The 15,407-nt window shown below is 36.2% G+C and overlaps 3 protein-coding genes across 4 annotated transcripts; 2 read left to right on the forward strand and 1 right to left on the reverse strand.

Annotated features, from left to right (window-relative positions):
* The first annotated feature begins 2,304 nt into the window (after positions 1-2,304).
* Positions 2,305-6,509, forward strand: LOC149729691 (calcium homeostasis modulator protein 6-like). Its single transcript, XM_089886435.1, has 3 exons — positions 2,305-2,916; positions 5,196-5,417; positions 5,831-6,509. The coding sequence occupies exons 1-3, from the start codon at positions 2,413-2,415 to the stop codon at positions 6,095-6,097; spliced, it is 993 nt and encodes a 330-aa protein (XP_089742561.1). The 5' UTR covers positions 2,305-2,412; the 3' UTR covers positions 6,098-6,509.
* Positions 6,510-7,140: 631 nt separating this feature from the next.
* On the forward strand, positions 7,141-11,141 carry LOC149729692 (adipocyte plasma membrane-associated protein-like). Of its 2 annotated transcripts, none has more exons than XM_089886426.1 (6): positions 7,141-8,155; positions 8,600-8,802; positions 9,032-9,259; positions 9,575-9,772; positions 10,211-10,358; positions 10,820-10,991. In XM_089886426.1, the coding sequence occupies exons 1-6, from the start codon at positions 7,878-7,880 to the stop codon at positions 10,845-10,847; spliced, it is 1,083 nt and encodes a 360-aa protein (XP_089742552.1). In that variant the 5' UTR covers positions 7,141-7,877; the 3' UTR covers positions 10,848-10,991. The 2 variants fall into 2 exon arrangements, with proteins under 2 accessions (XP_089742552.1, XP_089742551.1); XM_089886425.1 differs by having other exon boundaries at positions 7,154-8,155; positions 10,815-11,141.
* Positions 11,142-11,733: 592 nt separating this feature from the next.
* LOC149729693 (uncharacterized) lies at positions 11,734-14,195 on the reverse strand. Its single transcript, XM_089886433.1, has 2 exons — positions 13,584-14,195; positions 11,734-13,163 (listed from the first exon to the last, which is right to left on the reverse strand). Exons 1-2 carry the CDS (start codon positions 14,178-14,180, stop codon positions 12,702-12,704), a joined length of 1,059 nt encoding a protein of 352 aa, XP_089742559.1. The 5' UTR covers positions 14,181-14,195; the 3' UTR covers positions 11,734-12,701.
* Between the last annotated feature and the right edge of the window lie 1,212 nt (positions 14,196-15,407).

The raw sequence follows: 15,407 nt of genomic DNA on the forward strand, positions 1-15,407 counted from the left end.
TTTAACAATACTGTACAAAGTTTGCCACCAAGTCACAAAGTATGAACCATTGGATAAATCAACCATGCAAAAACTGAGTTCTTTTCATTTGTAGCCTGATTACCTAAAGATTGAAAAGCACTAAACATTTTAGTACAATTATTTAAAATAAAATGCCACCATTATTTTAGTATTATAAGAATTTATAATCCAAGGTTATTTTGCTAAAGTGCTAATAGGACCAAGACAAAATTTAGAAACATTCATATAAAGTATAAACACGTTAATTGTAGAAGTTATGATAGCCACAAGCCGCGTTAAATAAAAATGAGAATTATAAACCAAAGCTCACACCGTAGGTTTTTCTCGTTGTTTTTTAAGTATCCAAGAAAAACCATTACGTTTAAATGACTAATCAAATATTTGATATTACCCAGGGACTAAATACCTAAATACGGTCAACGAAATATTGTAATCTTAATCTAAACAAATTGAGATACCTTATTACCTTTCTACCTTTGGGGCGGAAATCAGGGGAAACGTCCGCTAGGTGGACGATTAACAAGTTTCAATGCTCCCGAAAAAATATTTGAAGATTTGTAACGTGTTTGCGGGGATATTTTTAAATTTGTAAATTTTATTACTTTGTTATTAAGAAAGTTTAAAGAGATTTACAAAATAGGGGGTTATATAAATAGGAGGATACTGATTTTGAACAAACAAAAACGAAAACTGTAGACTACCTATTTATTTAGGCCATTTACGTACATCCGCATGGAGTGTGTCATTCTATATTTAGAAGTATGACTGGTGGCGATTTTTTATTTTCAACCAAGGGAAAATAGTCCTAAAGGGTACTTTTCTTTTATCGCATATTTCTTGGTGCCAAGTTATGGATTGGGTGTAAATTATTTATATCCACGCTGGGAACTATATGCTACATATACCAGCCCGTTTATTTTTTCTTACGTATTATAGGAATGCTCGAGTGAAGCAGGTTCATTACATTCTTAAGTAAACGTAAACATATTATCATGGCCGTATAAGCACCAGATTCGTAACATGGTCCGTTGCAGATTGTATCGGTTGCCGCAACTTTGCCATTTGACCACTATATATATAGTAGATAGGACACCTTTTACACATAATTTCCAAATAGCCTGATCGTGTTTTAAATAATTAAAAACGGTCTGTGGAATTCGTAAGGATACGGTTTCATAATTCTTTGAATGTTCTTTGTTTACTACCAAATGGAAGCAAAAAAATGAAAAGATGTCCCATCTTACCCCACCCTATTATATAAACAGAGAATTTTTCTCTCAGTCTACACACGTCATCCATATATACCTGGTTGAACATCGTCCATTGGTTTGTGGTCTATAATTAGGATCCAGACGGGCGGCTGCTTTGTAGATTTTCGTTGTTTACAGCTTCCGCCATTGGTGACGTACGTTATTGTGAAAATCAAAATAGAACCGATGAGGTGCATGGATTTCCAAATAGGCGTTTCATTGAGGTTGTGGGGGGCTATGATCAAAGTGACTATAAATTATACGACAAAAATGAATGCATATAATATATATAGTATATTGATATGATGGTAAATATTAGAGCATCGTTGCTTAGTATAACATCTCAAACCCCTGGTATAAATAATTCATGAGCACTAAGCGAATCAATCTTATAAGTCGAACCGCAATTTGAAAAGTGACATCTTTACGCATGCGCGTGAAGCTTCTTTATCTACTACAGGAATCAACGGAAACAGACGTCAGGGCGTCTGTAGTAGCTTATGTGTGTCGGGGAAAGCGAACTAGGCTGAAAACGTCTTATTTAGTTTACGAATGATAATAGCCAGAATTTAGCACGTAAATGCAGAGATTGCGTATTTTTCTTTATAATGATCATATTATGCAAGCAATTGCTATACAATTACAGCAATTTATATGTTAGTTGAAGTTAAAGTAATCATAATTCAGTTCCAAATAATTAGAAAGCATAGTTTTGGTAGTATGTAGTCCATTTTAAAATATAAGCCAGGTTAGACACGGCTAATTTCGCGATCCTATTCAGCTCAGTACTAAATCGTATGTTATATCAACACGATGTGGTATAATATACCTGTCAATTAACACAGCGTATGGAAGTTGAAACCCCAGCAAGAGCTTTTCTAATACATCCTGTTTGATTCTTGGAACGCCCGTGCATGTGCTCTGTGTAACAGCTTACTATGGAAACGCAGTGTTTCGAATTTGGCTGTTTGTTGCAGTCACTGTTGTGAAATTCTATGTATTAAACAACTATTTATTGAGATGAGATAGAATTAAAGTTTAAGACAAAATTATGCATTGATGGTTTTGTATTTTTTCAGGCATTGTTTGATATGTTTTTCTTCGAGGGTTTGGTTAAAAGTGTTAAACAGCAGTAGACCTTATGGCAAAACAACTGAGCGAAATAGCAAAGAAAACAAGTGACTACACTGGGACTGCTGTTAATACTGGAATAGTAGCGGTTACTGCTGGGATCGAACAACTAACAACTTTAGCGGCATATAGATGCCCGTGTGTGTCTCTTGCCAAGCTTGGTAACTGTACCCCAATTAACATTGCTGGTAACCCTTCGTGCAGTCAGTTATTAAACTACGGATACGGAATGTCGTTTATAATTGCACCAGCAATAGGACTTCTTGTTTTCGGCATGGCTTCCAATCCAAAGCTATGGAAATCTGTAACCGGTATAATTAAAAAGACGAAAACTGAACGAAGAGAAGTGGATGAGATCTGCTGGACTATTGGAGGGGTGATTGGGCAGGCACTGTACGCTCCTATAACGTGGGTTGCTATTGCGTTGCTGGATGGCCGGTATTACGCTTGTGCTGCAACTTCTTTACCATACGATGTCGAACATCCGTCCGCGTCGTACAAAACTTGTGAAGCCGTAAGTTTGAATGACTAAATGTAATTTACTTTATCCTCGCGTGGCCCGAAAAACGACAGTCGTTATCACACGGGTTTAACACCTCGTGCTAGCTTACGAGTTACCATGTATGTTACTTTGTAGGTAATTATTTATTTATTTATTTTTTCTTTTTTATGTATAAATGGCTGATAATTTGGACAACCCATTAGTGACCACTGGGTTGGAGCAATTGCCGTTAAGTGTCTTGCCCAAGGACACATATACGCCCACAAAGGTAGCAACATCGAGCCTTGAACCCAAACTTTGTTTTTACTAACTAAGCTATAGATTGTGTTACCTCAAACTTTTTTCGTGAGTGGGTTTATTACAGCATTTAGCGCGAATAACAGAGGCCCGACATGTCGTTTTTTGCCCTTATAATCTAAAAGTTAAACTCTCAAGAGCTATACCGAAGTTCTGAGTTGTTTAATACCGAAGTTTTTAATTGTTTAATACAAACAACAGTCAGCAACAATTTAACTGCACGAGACGTATAGGCGGATTATATTTTGTATTTTAAAATAATAATGGTGACCGGTACGTTACTACTACTTCGGAACGCAAATCGGTTCAAATAGTTCTTTAATAATAAAAACGTAAAAACTTGTGGCGGTAATGGGAAATATGGTAAATTTTCCTACGAAAACCCTTAAGTAAAAACACACCTTCCTGCTTCATAGTCTGTGAAGTAAGATAAATAAGGGTAAGGCGCTGTCAATGGACATAAGTAGGATAAGAACGATTTAGAACGAAATAAATAATATAACTAGTTACCGGCGGTCTTACAGCTTGTGTATATAGTAGGATGGGAGAAGATGGGACACCGTTTCATTCTATTTTCTCGTACATTTTGGTAGTAAACAAAGAACATTCAAAGAATTATAAAACCTTGTCCCCGAGACTTTCATAGACCGTTGTTAATTGTTTAAAACACGACCAGGATATTTATATATTTCGTGCTAAAGGTATGTCCCATCTTCCCCCACCCCACTATATTAATTGTGTTGGCTAAAAGTTTTTAACATACTAAGGAATATAGATCGGCTGTGTGGTAAAGCCTACCTTGTATAGCATGTATACACCAAAGAACGTAAAGACGGAAATTAGCTATAGCATCTCCTTCCTGCTATTTATGTTTATAGTTATAAATGTGTAAGCAATTTATCAACTTTCATAAATTATGCACATTCTTTATGTAGAGTAGTGTGGGGGAAAACGGGACAGCTTTAGCACATAATATCCAAATATTCTGATCGTGTTTTAAACAATTAACAACGTTCTATGGAAGTCGTAGGATACGGTTTTATATTTCTTTGAATGTTTTTTGTTTACTACCAAAGTGGACGGGAAAATAGCACGAAAAGGTGCCCCATCTCCCCCACTCTACTATATATAAATTAAGATATAAATTGTTGTGATACTGTATAAGTTTATGATATTACACACGATTTTTTGACGCGTGGTATATTAAAATCCTTCCTCTGTTTATACAGTTAGATATATATTAGGGTGGGGAAAGATGGCGGGGCGCCTTTTTATTTTATTTTCTCGTCCCATTTGGCAGTAAACAAAGAACATTTAAAGGTTTATAAAACCGCATCCTTACAACTCTTATAGACCGTTGTTAATTGTTTAACACGATCAGGATATTTTGATGTTATGCGCTGAAGGTGTCCCATCTTAGAACTGATATATAAGTATCAAAACATCCAATTAATATATGTATTCCACTCGTTGTCAATACTCACAGCAGCAAGGAAATTGGAATTTATATTGGTTAATTAAATATGAATGCATAAAAGTCATATCATGTTACTATTATCCTATACGCTCTAAGTAAAATGCACTCTAAGGCCTGCGCCGCGCGACTGGTATCGGCACTACTGCGATACGTGGGATTATGTGCTGTGACCGTTTTTAATCACAAAGGCTATACGGCAATTTAGACAGTATTATACCAACGCTATCTACCCTTGCAGACAATTTATCGTTTTAAAATATAGTGGGATGGGGGGAGATGGTACACATTTTCATTATATTTTCTCGTCCTATTTGCTAGTAAACAAAAAAATTCAAAGAATTATAAAACCGTATCCTTGCGGCTCCCATAGATCGTTGTTAACTGTTTAAAACACGATCAGGATACTTGGATATTATGTGCTAAAGTTATCTTACCTTTTCCCACCCACTATATATAAATAAACAACAAGTTTTTTGAAACCTAAACCAATTTGCTAATTTTTAAACTTGTATGACAGGTTGCAATTTCGAAGATCGTGTATACGTCATCAGCCTTCAATGACAATCGCAGCTTTTCGCAATTACTGGGCTGGATAATTATCGCTGCCTTTTTGATCGTTGGTATGTTCGTGTATTGCTTATCTCAATGCACGTTTCCACTTACGTACTATCATGCAAAGTACTACCTACTGTACAGAGCTGCGGAGGAAGCAGAGTTTACCGACGAAATGCAGAAAAAGGTAGTTATTACAATGCATTAGGTGATAAGGGATGGGACACCTTTGTATTCTGTGTTTTTTTTTATCCAATTAGGTGGTAAATATACTGTACATTATAAAAACTATAAAACTATATTCTTAGGACTCTTATAGGCCGTTCTTAATTGTTTGAAACACGATCAGGATAATTTGATTTTATGTGCTAAAGGTGTCCCATCATATCCCAGAGCACTATAAGACAAAAGTGACATACGTCTATATAGGAGTGAATTTGGATACCCAAAAGATATTTAACATGCTATAGTCGTGTGACGATTATGCATTCGTTAATTGGCAATGGGCCAAATCCGTCCTAATGTCGGACGTGTAGCCTGCCTTGCAGTAGGAGCTTAATTATCCATGTAAAATAATTTTTACATAAACATGTTATATAGGCTCAACACGACGCCGAGGCGAATGTTTTAAAGTTTATGGAAAAAAGAAGAGACAAAGCGTTGTGGGACCGAATATCCACCGTGTATGATTTCCACCGAGACGACAAGTCGCTTGCGCTGTATTCGAACCTGCATGAGTGGGTTTTGGAAAACGCCCAGTCCGAGGAAATGGTTCCTTTGACTGGAGGAGGGGAGGAAGGTCATCCCGAGGGAGGAGGATTAAATGAAGACGATGAAACTTCTACTCATGCAACTGTGAGCGTCTGATAATGAAAACATGGCGGATGCTATGGTATTAGTACATATATAGCCAGAAAACATGTTTGTTGCAAGATATTTCAAGCGTCTTCCAAAATTCTCCAGCATACAGTTCGAAAACAGAAACGAGCTATTTACAAAGCAGTATTCAGTGAGAATGATCAATCGTGACAAAAAAACCACTGCCAAGCGTTAAGGCAAATGATGCTAAATTAATTATCCATGCAGACATTAGTGACAGACAATGTTTATATTGATGACTCTTATCACGTATTGGAAATTTCCATGTTTTGAACTGTCGCCTTCCTTTTTTTGTGACGAATTAAAACGTGAATGTAAATTTTCGACCAGCATAATTGAAGAACGTTTCAGCTCCAATGCAATTCAACGATACTTTAATAAATGTTAATGGCAAATAATATATACCATGGGTTAATGTATGTAGGGTAGAATAGATGTCATAGTATATCAAGAACATTCAACGAATTATAAAACCGCATCCACACGACTTCCATAGACCGTTGTTAATTGTTTAAAACACGATCAGGATATTTTGATATTATGTGGTAAAGGTGTCTCATATTCCTCTGCCCAAATAGGCTATATCTTGTAAACAAGACAAAGTTGCCATGAGTAAAAATAAAATCTGCATATACACGCTGTGTGTATAGCAAAAATCCTAGCATTTAAACATAGCAGTATAATAAGACCCCAGCAATGAAGGAATGAAACTTGCTCATCCCCTCGTGGCCGGAAACTGACAGTCGTTATAACGCTGGTGTTCTGTTAGTTACATACACCTCGTATCAGCTTACGAGGTACCATGAATGTAATCGCGTGGGTAACTGCACTTTAGACAACCCATTATAGTGATCACTATGGGTTAGAGCAATTGCTGTTATCAATAGCATCATTGTACAGTCGTCATTAACATGTCACATTTTACATTTTTTATCACAAATCGGTTACACCACAACGACCGAAATGATCACAGTCATCGCATTTGCACTGAGCTGACTACTGCCAGCAAAAACTCGTGCACGTGGGTTAATCGACGTGTAGCGTGTTCAAATATTTGCTTCTATCCCTGTTGCGCTGTCATGGCGTATAAGTGCTCCATATATGCTAGCCTTTTGTAAATATCGGTGAAATATAAATGAGTGAGACTTGGTCCAAACATGTCAGCAGAAAGATTGAGTTTAGTATAGCGAGTTGTATAAACTGTATTAAGAACAAAACGGTTGCGGCACTTTCAATTTCAAGAAAATGAGTAATAGCTGTATTTATTAAAGGAAGAAATAAAGAAAGCTTTTTGTGCATTGTGGGCCTTAATAGACAAATATATATGCGAGTATTGCATTTATAGGATTGCTGTTACAATGTATGTTAAGTAGAATAGTAGGTGGGAGCTAGAAGACGGGACACCTGTATATTAGCACATAATATCCAAATATCCTGGTCGTGTTTTAAACAGTTCACAAGGGTCTACAGAAGTCGTTAGGATACGGTTACTGATTTTTTTAACGCTTTTTGTTTACTACCACGAATGTTACGAAAAAAATATAAAAAGGTGTACCATCTTCCCACCCTACTTTATACTGTTTAAAAACAAATATATGTTAGAATTGGTCTTATAAATCAAAGAGAACGGTCTAGAATATCTCATATATACATACACAATCCTTAACAGAGATCTGTAAAGCAATTAAGCAAACAAATCTTAACAGAGATCTGTAAAGCAATTAAGCATATAATTTAAATAATAATAAACATTCGACAAAACGTCATAATGTCAAAAGTTCGGCAACGAGCTGTAAAATCTACAGCTTCTAAAAGTTCCAACTCATCCGCTGGCCAAAATAGCGCCCAAGAGAATGTTGAAAATTTTGGTGTGCTGGCGATTTTGTTGCGTGTGGTTACTATTATATCAGTGACTATTGGTTTGCTGTTCGCTGTCGGGCTTAATATTTCGCCATTTACGGCTCTTCCGATCGACGATGAAATGCCAGCTCTGCCAATGAATGAAGGAGTATTCGCCGAGAACGAAAGGCTGACATCAGGCATCAAGTAAGCAATAAAGAATAAGTTATAAAAAATGTTTTTGGCAGTTAAACTGCTGTTAAAAATTAAAAAAAAAACAATTAAGTCTTCTTTGCGGGAAAATCCAGTAGGAGTAACAACAGTTATATAGTAGGGTGGGAGATGACGAGGCACCTTTCGCAAATAATATCCAAACCTTCTGACCGTGTTTTAAAAAATTTACAACGGTCTATGGGAGCATGGCCTACCCAATGTATTGTGTATTGGGTAGGCCATGATGGGGGTCGCAAAGATACGGTTTCATATTTCTTTGAATTTTCTTTGTACTACCTATAATGGGACGGGAAAATAGAACGAAAAGGTGTCCCATCTCCCCCCACCCTACAATATAAATTCAACCCAATGTTGAATATATATGAGATTAGGGGGGCATAAGTAAAATTCATTATAAAAACACTCTCCCTTTTTCAGAATAAACAATCTTCTCGGCCCCGAATCCGTAGTTGAAGATGGCAACAACAATTTGTATACGGGGTTGGATGATGGGCGTATAGTTCGTATAGCACCTTCTAATGAGGGGGAAATCGGTGGTGGTCAAGTGAAAACATTATTCTCGGGAAAACTTTCAGGCGTTTACAACACAATGCCAGACAAGAATAGGACCAGACCGTTAGGTAAGAAATCTCGAATAATATAATTATAAATGAAAGAATAAATAAACGAATGAATGAAAGAAAGAAAGAGTGGATGTGATTTATATTATACTCAGTTAAACACCCTTATTAAATCCCCAAGCAAGTAATAGCAGAGATAAAATGCATTAACTTTACCTCCAGTTAAAGAAACCCTACTAAAATTAAACTGTATGTGTATTATATGAGTATTAGCCTTGTTTACAAACAGGTATACGGTTAAAAGACAATATGCTGTACGTCGCTGATGCCGCTTACGGGTTCCTGACTTTGAATTTGAAAACAAATGCGCTCCAAGTTTTGGTAGCGCCAAATGACGTCACTCCAGCGATGCGATTTCCTGACGATTTGGTATTCTCTGAAGAGGGGAAGTACCTTTATCTTACAGACGTCAGTCATACTTACGACATCACGAATTTGGCTTACTCTGGTCTTAGTGGTAAGAAATTTTTGCAATGATTTATAATAGGGTGATGGATGGAGACGGGACACCTTTTACACAACTTGTTTAAATATCATGATCGTGTTTTGAACAATTAGCAACGGTCTATGGGAGTCGTGATGAGATATGGTTTTATATTTCTTTTAATGTTATTTGTTTACTACTAAATCGGACAAGAAAATGGATTGAAAAGGTGTTCCATCTTCCACACCCCACTATACAGAAGGAAACTTTTTTCTATAAAAGCCGATAAGCGCTAACTTTGCTTGTTTAAATAGGAACGAAAATACAAAAAAATCTCCTTCATTTTAGGTTTATGTGATGGTCGGGTGTTCAGGTTCAACTTAAAGACAAAGAAGATAAAGACTGTTGTAACTGGACTGTGCAGTGCCAACGGTATAGAGTTGACACACGACGGAAGACACCTTCTTATTTCAGAAACGCTCCGGTCAAGAGTTAGAATCGTAGACACCATGACGTTCAAAACAAAGAAATTGGTTCATCTGCCAGGTATAGTTTTTTGTTAATTTTAGAAAAACTTTAATCAGTTATATATTTGGCCTTTTTTGCAAGCGTGCTGTGGTCCAGAACTTTTCAAATAGGCTGTAATATACAACAGGCTAGTTAACCGTGTTTTCTATTTATGTGGAAGCAATACCTCATGTCACAGCAATGGTATATAATAGGGTGGGTAAAGATGGGACACCTTTAGCACATAATACCCAAATATTCTGATCGTGTTTTAAACAATTAACAACGGTCTATGGAAGTCGTGGGGATACCGTTTTATAATTCTTTAAATACTCTTTGTTTGCGACTAAATGCGACGAAAAAATAGAACAAGAAGGTGTCCCATCTTTCTCCACCCTGCTTATTGGTTAGCCGTGTTTGTCATTTAAGAATCTAGAACACTGGCGCATATCAGAGCAATCTTATTACCTGTTTTAGCAATGCCGGATAATATTCGTCGCAACAGCAAAGGGACATACTGGGTAGCTGCTTCGAACCCAAGAACAGGACAAAGTGATTACCTTCAAAAGTATCCGATTGTCAGACAAGCCATTGGTGGCCTTTTAACTCACGATCAAATCTTTAAGTAAGTATATATATATTAGGTAAACGAGAATCTTGTCTTCTTTGATCGTATGAACAGTATATACATTAACACTATTTGTTTTATAGTATAGGGTGGGGTAAGATAAGACAGTTTTTATTCTATTTTCTCGTCCCATTTGGTAGCAGACAAAGAACATTTAAACAATTATAAAACCGTATCCTCACGACTTCCATAGACTGTTGTTGATTGTTTAAAACATGATTCGGGTATTTGGATATTATATATCTGCTAAAAGTTCTGTCTTCTCTAACGGTATTCCATTCTATGTGGGTGAGATCCCGCAGTGTGGCCCACCACAGGTCATATATGATTTATACCAGAAAAAAAACGTCTCTAACAAGCTGTATACAGGATACAGGAGGAACCCAATTTATATATGTGCGTAGTAAAATATCTTCACTAACTTTAAAACCTTAACACGTACTATCATTCAAGAACAGTGAACAGAAGAACAAACATGCTTTTTGAGATGGACAGCAGAGGAAAAATCCTACAAACTCTGCACGACAGAGACGGAGCTTTAACTCATGGCTTTTCACAAGCTACAGAACTAAGTGACGGTAGACTCGCACTGAGCGGCTATTCCAGCAATTTCTTATCGATTTTAAACTTAAAAGACAGTATACCAATTGGGGACGGTAGTCATTAGTTTATTTGCTTGATTTTACTATAATCGTATATACACTAAAATTGCTGCTGTGTCTTCTACACAGCTTTGTAATTGTTTTGTTGTTGACTTTAATAAATAATTGTATGTTTGGAGCTGCGATGATGGTTGTCACAAACCTTAAAGTGATTTATGATATAGTATAGGACGCATTATACAATACTTTAAGTTCACTGTAAATATTTTCCAATTAAAGGGAAACTGAAGTCAAATTTTATAAATAATGTACAAATAGTCCTTATTCAGTTGAAAACACAATTTAAAACTTTTCGTTTTTTCCCCAAGTTTTTTGTTTAAACTGTATAAAGAATTTGTGAGCCGCTGTTCCAAAACGCAATTTTGCAAGACTTCCCCAGAAATTGCAGAACTAACTACAACTGTGCTGGTTTAATGTCAGAGGTCATGGGCTATTTCCCGGAGAGACCAACGATCGCAGCTAGACTGTAATCACGCGATAGGACACCATTTTCATTCTATTTATTCGTCCCATTTTGTAGTAAACAAAATAACATTCAAAGAATTATTAAATCATTTTCTCACGGCTCCCATAGATCGTTGTTAATTGTTTAAAACGCGATCAGGATATTTGGACATTGTATGTTAAAGGTGCCCCATCTTCTTCCTTCCTACCATCAATATATAAAGGTTATATAACACATAACATTGAATTAGAAATCAAGTATATACACTGTATAAGTCAATGTATATATTTCAAAAGTGCTCTAAATTGTCGAAAACAAAGTGGCCGAATTAAAACCAATGTATAGTAGGGTGGGGTATGATGTGACATCTTTAGCACTTAATATCCTAATATCCTGATCTTGTTAAACAATTAACAACGGTGTATGGGAGTCATGAGAATATGGTTTTACAATTCTTTAAATGTTCTTTGGTTATCACCAAAATGGGACTAAAGAAAAGAATAATCAAGTGTCCCATCTTCCTCCACCCTACTATATACATATACAATTCCTATATATAAATACCAACGTAACGATATACATACCTAAAACACACCATTGTATTATTTTTTATAGGCGGGTTAGTCAATACGTTTTATTGACGATGTAATCAAAAGGGAACTGCGAATGTTGGCCACAGTAACCATTGTAATGCTTTTAACAGAGCCATAAAATACCGAGTAGGACAACCCATTGTTACATAAACGACAAATTGAACGCAAATTTGTGTCGAAAATAACACAGTAGGTATAGGGAAAATGTTTTTCGGTAAATTACAGAAAAACTTGGACTCAAAAACAACTTTAAAGGTTGGAAAGTGTAAAAAAGCTTGTGTAATTTGTTTTCTGTGTCAATATAAGTCAAAAATGGAATCAAAAGCGGTTGATTTGTGACATTTAAGTCATTTAATGGGGGTAATTATATATTTTTGGCGAAAAAGTGTTTGGTAAGGTAAATATAAGCTGTTTTACGACTTCCTACAAAAAAAGCGTATACAAAAGCAAAACAGTTGTTTAACTTTAAACCCATTGCGAATGCCACCGCTTAATTTGCTTTCTTTTGGACACACAAAGGCGGCAGTTGACTGTACTCCCTTATTCTATATGACTCTGGATTTTAAAGAGAGAGATATAGTAATAGTTTGGCTTTAAAGACCGAAATTTACAGGCTAAAAGGGCGTGAAAAAAAGATGTGTTATTTGTCCAAGAGTTGCATAAAAGGGAAAAGCATAATGCGGTATTTCGAAAAGCAAGCCACCAAGCATACAACGTTTATAAACATGCTGATGTCATGCCATAAGAACGATATAGAGATAACGCTGCCCGGGGTTTGTATTATGAGAAACACAGCTATAATAGTTGCTGAAATAGCATCAGAAACCATGCAGACTAGTCCTAGGCAAAGCCAGTGCTTCATTCGAGCTTCTAAACGAGCTCTTGCTTGGAGTTTTGATTCTTTTGGTGGCGGTTTCGTAATTTCTAGGTTCTTATGTACGGAAAGAGGCGAAGAGTTATTGCTAGTGTCAAGGCGCTTTGAGATGACCTCCGAATTCGAAGCGTTGCTCTTGGCTAAGCATGCAGCGTTCTTGGAAACATCGGATAAACGATTGGAGCGGTTCTTATACAGTGGGGTGAGGTACAAATATATCAGTGTGATCTAAAAAAAATGTGGTTAAAATATATTAAAGTTAAAGCTTTTTTGTTGTTTAGCTTTTATATTTATCAGATGTCATGTTTAAACATTTGGATTAAAATTGAACTTACAGGAAAGGAGTCGTTTGTATTGAAATGCTTGTAAAACAAATTATATTGCTGAGTTAATGTATACAGCAACTATTAACAGCGGTCAATGGGAGTCGTGAGGACACTTTTTTTTTATTCTTTAAATGTTCTTTGTTCACTACCAAACGGGACAAGAAAATAGTTTAATTTTTTTCTATCTTCCACCAACCTAATATATATACATACATAAGTGCAAAACAATATGAAGTAGTTTAGTGAACTTTGACTTTTATAAAAAAGAAACTGTTTGTCTTTTCCCTATAATTGGCAGTACGAAATAACGTATAAAACGTACCTCTATGAAAGAATAGCTAAATGCAACTGCAATGTAAGGAATTTGCTCTACAGTCGGCTGTTTCAAGACTACGCATTTGCTTTTCTGGACTTCGTACAGTTTACCCTTGAACTGAAAACCGAGCATTATCAAAGGATTGACCAGCAATAAAACCATGACAACCCACGTCAGAACCTCCATGAATTGTGTCCGTAAATGGCGCAGAGCAGGATTTGCATAGGACATTCTTTGCCTCTTCCACAAAAAAACGTACGTAGTCGTCACTTGCAGGTTAAAAACCGTTGATTTTAAGCACATATTAACCATACAAGCAGTATCGCTTTTTCCTGAGTATTCCATCAACAGAAATTGCTGCAGAATTTGGTGCAGCAACGATATAGTAGCTGCCAGTATACATAGCGCACGAAGTGGTCTTCCGCCTCTCGCTTTGTTTTTGTTTAGAGTCAACTCATAAGTTAAAAGCGCCGCTACAAGGTAAAAGTCAGCTACAATAAACAGCAACGAAACTGCTCTGTAGGCGGCGCGTACAACATTATTTTTGAGCGCAGACTCTTCCAGTGACGGAAAAATAGTTGTGTTAGAAATATTAAACTCCATTTTTAGCTACGAGATATATCTGTAACAAAAGCATGTCAGATAATAGATATACAATACAAAATAGTTAGCCTATGGGCTACATTTTGTGGTTAAATTAAACCTGAAACGACTGTGGGCCTATAATGCGAATTCCTTTCTTTACGCATTTGAAATTTAATCTAATACACAGATGTGAACTCATATTTTATTGACTCATTCCGAGCAGGCTAAATTACCAGCACTGTATAATCTGCCATAAGCACAAATGCAGCATCACAGTTAACCAGACATGCTTGGCCAACCATGACTGCTAACAACAAAGCCTCAACTTTGACTGTTTGACGCATTAAACGTTACTAACTACATGTATCCATTTCCTAATCCAGTATAGCTGTGACTAGGATACATTTAAGTACTTTGTTGTGACTATGTTTGTCATCCCTGTTTATTCGCTTAATTTAATGCGCGTATGACATTATGTTTCCGGAAGAGCATGAACGAAAAGCTGATGTCACTGTTAACTTTTCCCACAGCAAAAGATACACAAGGTATATGAACATGATTTAAATAACGACATTTAGAAACACACACTTTACAACTTATAAGAATAACGCAAAGATTCGGACCAGCTTAAATGCAAAGCAAAGATCAATTTCTAAAAACACGTGATCTATATTATATGCCATGTTCAATTTTAAATTATTGAACGTATGCCATCGGCTTACACTAAACGATTAAGTGCTATATAGGCACCCCCGTCTGTACCGGGCAGCCTTAATTATATTATCCTGCTAAGCTAGTCTCTGCGGTTTTCACATAGCACATTGTACGAACGTTGCTGTAAATAACTCGTTATATGTCAAAGCATGGCCGGTGCGGTAATAAAAACTCTAATTTTAAATCAGTTTTTGAAATCGTAACGCACTATTGAAATTTCAACCCAGCAGAACAAAAAACGTCATCCACGCTAAATAGGCAGGTTCCAAAAAACATTTGTCAATCTTGTTTTGGTGGTAGGATTTAAATTACAACATTTAGCACTTCTACTTAAATATCTGTTTTAAAGTACCTTCCCTTTGAATACTTTCTAAGTTTTAAAATCGTTTACTAGGATGGTGGGGATGAAACACCTTTATACTCTTTTTTTATATTTGGTAGTAAATACAGAACATTCAAAAAATTATAAAACTGTTTCTTAACGACTACCATAGACGGTTGTTTAAAGATATTTGAATAGTTATAAAGATA

This window comes from Ciona robusta, chromosome 10 (genome assembly GCF_009617815.1).
Source record: "Ciona robusta chromosome 10, ASM961781v2".
NCBI lineage: Eukaryota > Metazoa > Chordata > Ascidiacea > Phlebobranchia > Cionidae > Ciona > Ciona robusta.

Excerpts from the sequence above, each read along its gene's own strand:
- LOC149729693 (XM_089886433.1), bottom strand. The coding sequence starts at position 14,180 with ATGGAGTTTAATATTTCTAACACAACTATTTTTCCGTCACTGGAAGAG. Across the intron at positions 13,164-13,583 it reads TTAGCTATTCTTTCATAGAG|ATCACACTGATATATTTGTA; the intron begins GTACGTTTTATA and ends CATTTTTTTTAG.
- LOC149729691 (XM_089886435.1), top strand. The coding sequence starts at position 2,413 with ATGGCAAAACAACTGAGCGAAATAGCAAAGAAAACAAGTGACTACACT. Across the intron at positions 2,917-5,195 it reads CGTACAAAACTTGTGAAGCC|GTTGCAATTTCGAAGATCGT; the intron begins GTAAGTTTGAAT and ends CTTGTATGACAG. Across the intron at positions 5,418-5,830 it reads CCGACGAAATGCAGAAAAAG|GCTCAACACGACGCCGAGGC; the intron begins GTAGTTATTACA and ends CATGTTATATAG.
- LOC149729692 (XM_089886425.1), top strand. The coding sequence starts at position 7,878 with ATGTCAAAAGTTCGGCAACGAGCTGTAAAATCTACAGCTTCTAAAAGT. Across the intron at positions 8,156-8,599 it reads AGGCTGACATCAGGCATCAA|AATAAACAATCTTCTCGGCC; the intron begins GTAAGCAATAAA and ends TCCCTTTTTCAG. Across the intron at positions 9,773-10,210 it reads GAAATTGGTTCATCTGCCAG|CAATGCCGGATAATATTCGT; the intron begins GTATAGTTTTTT and ends TACCTGTTTTAG.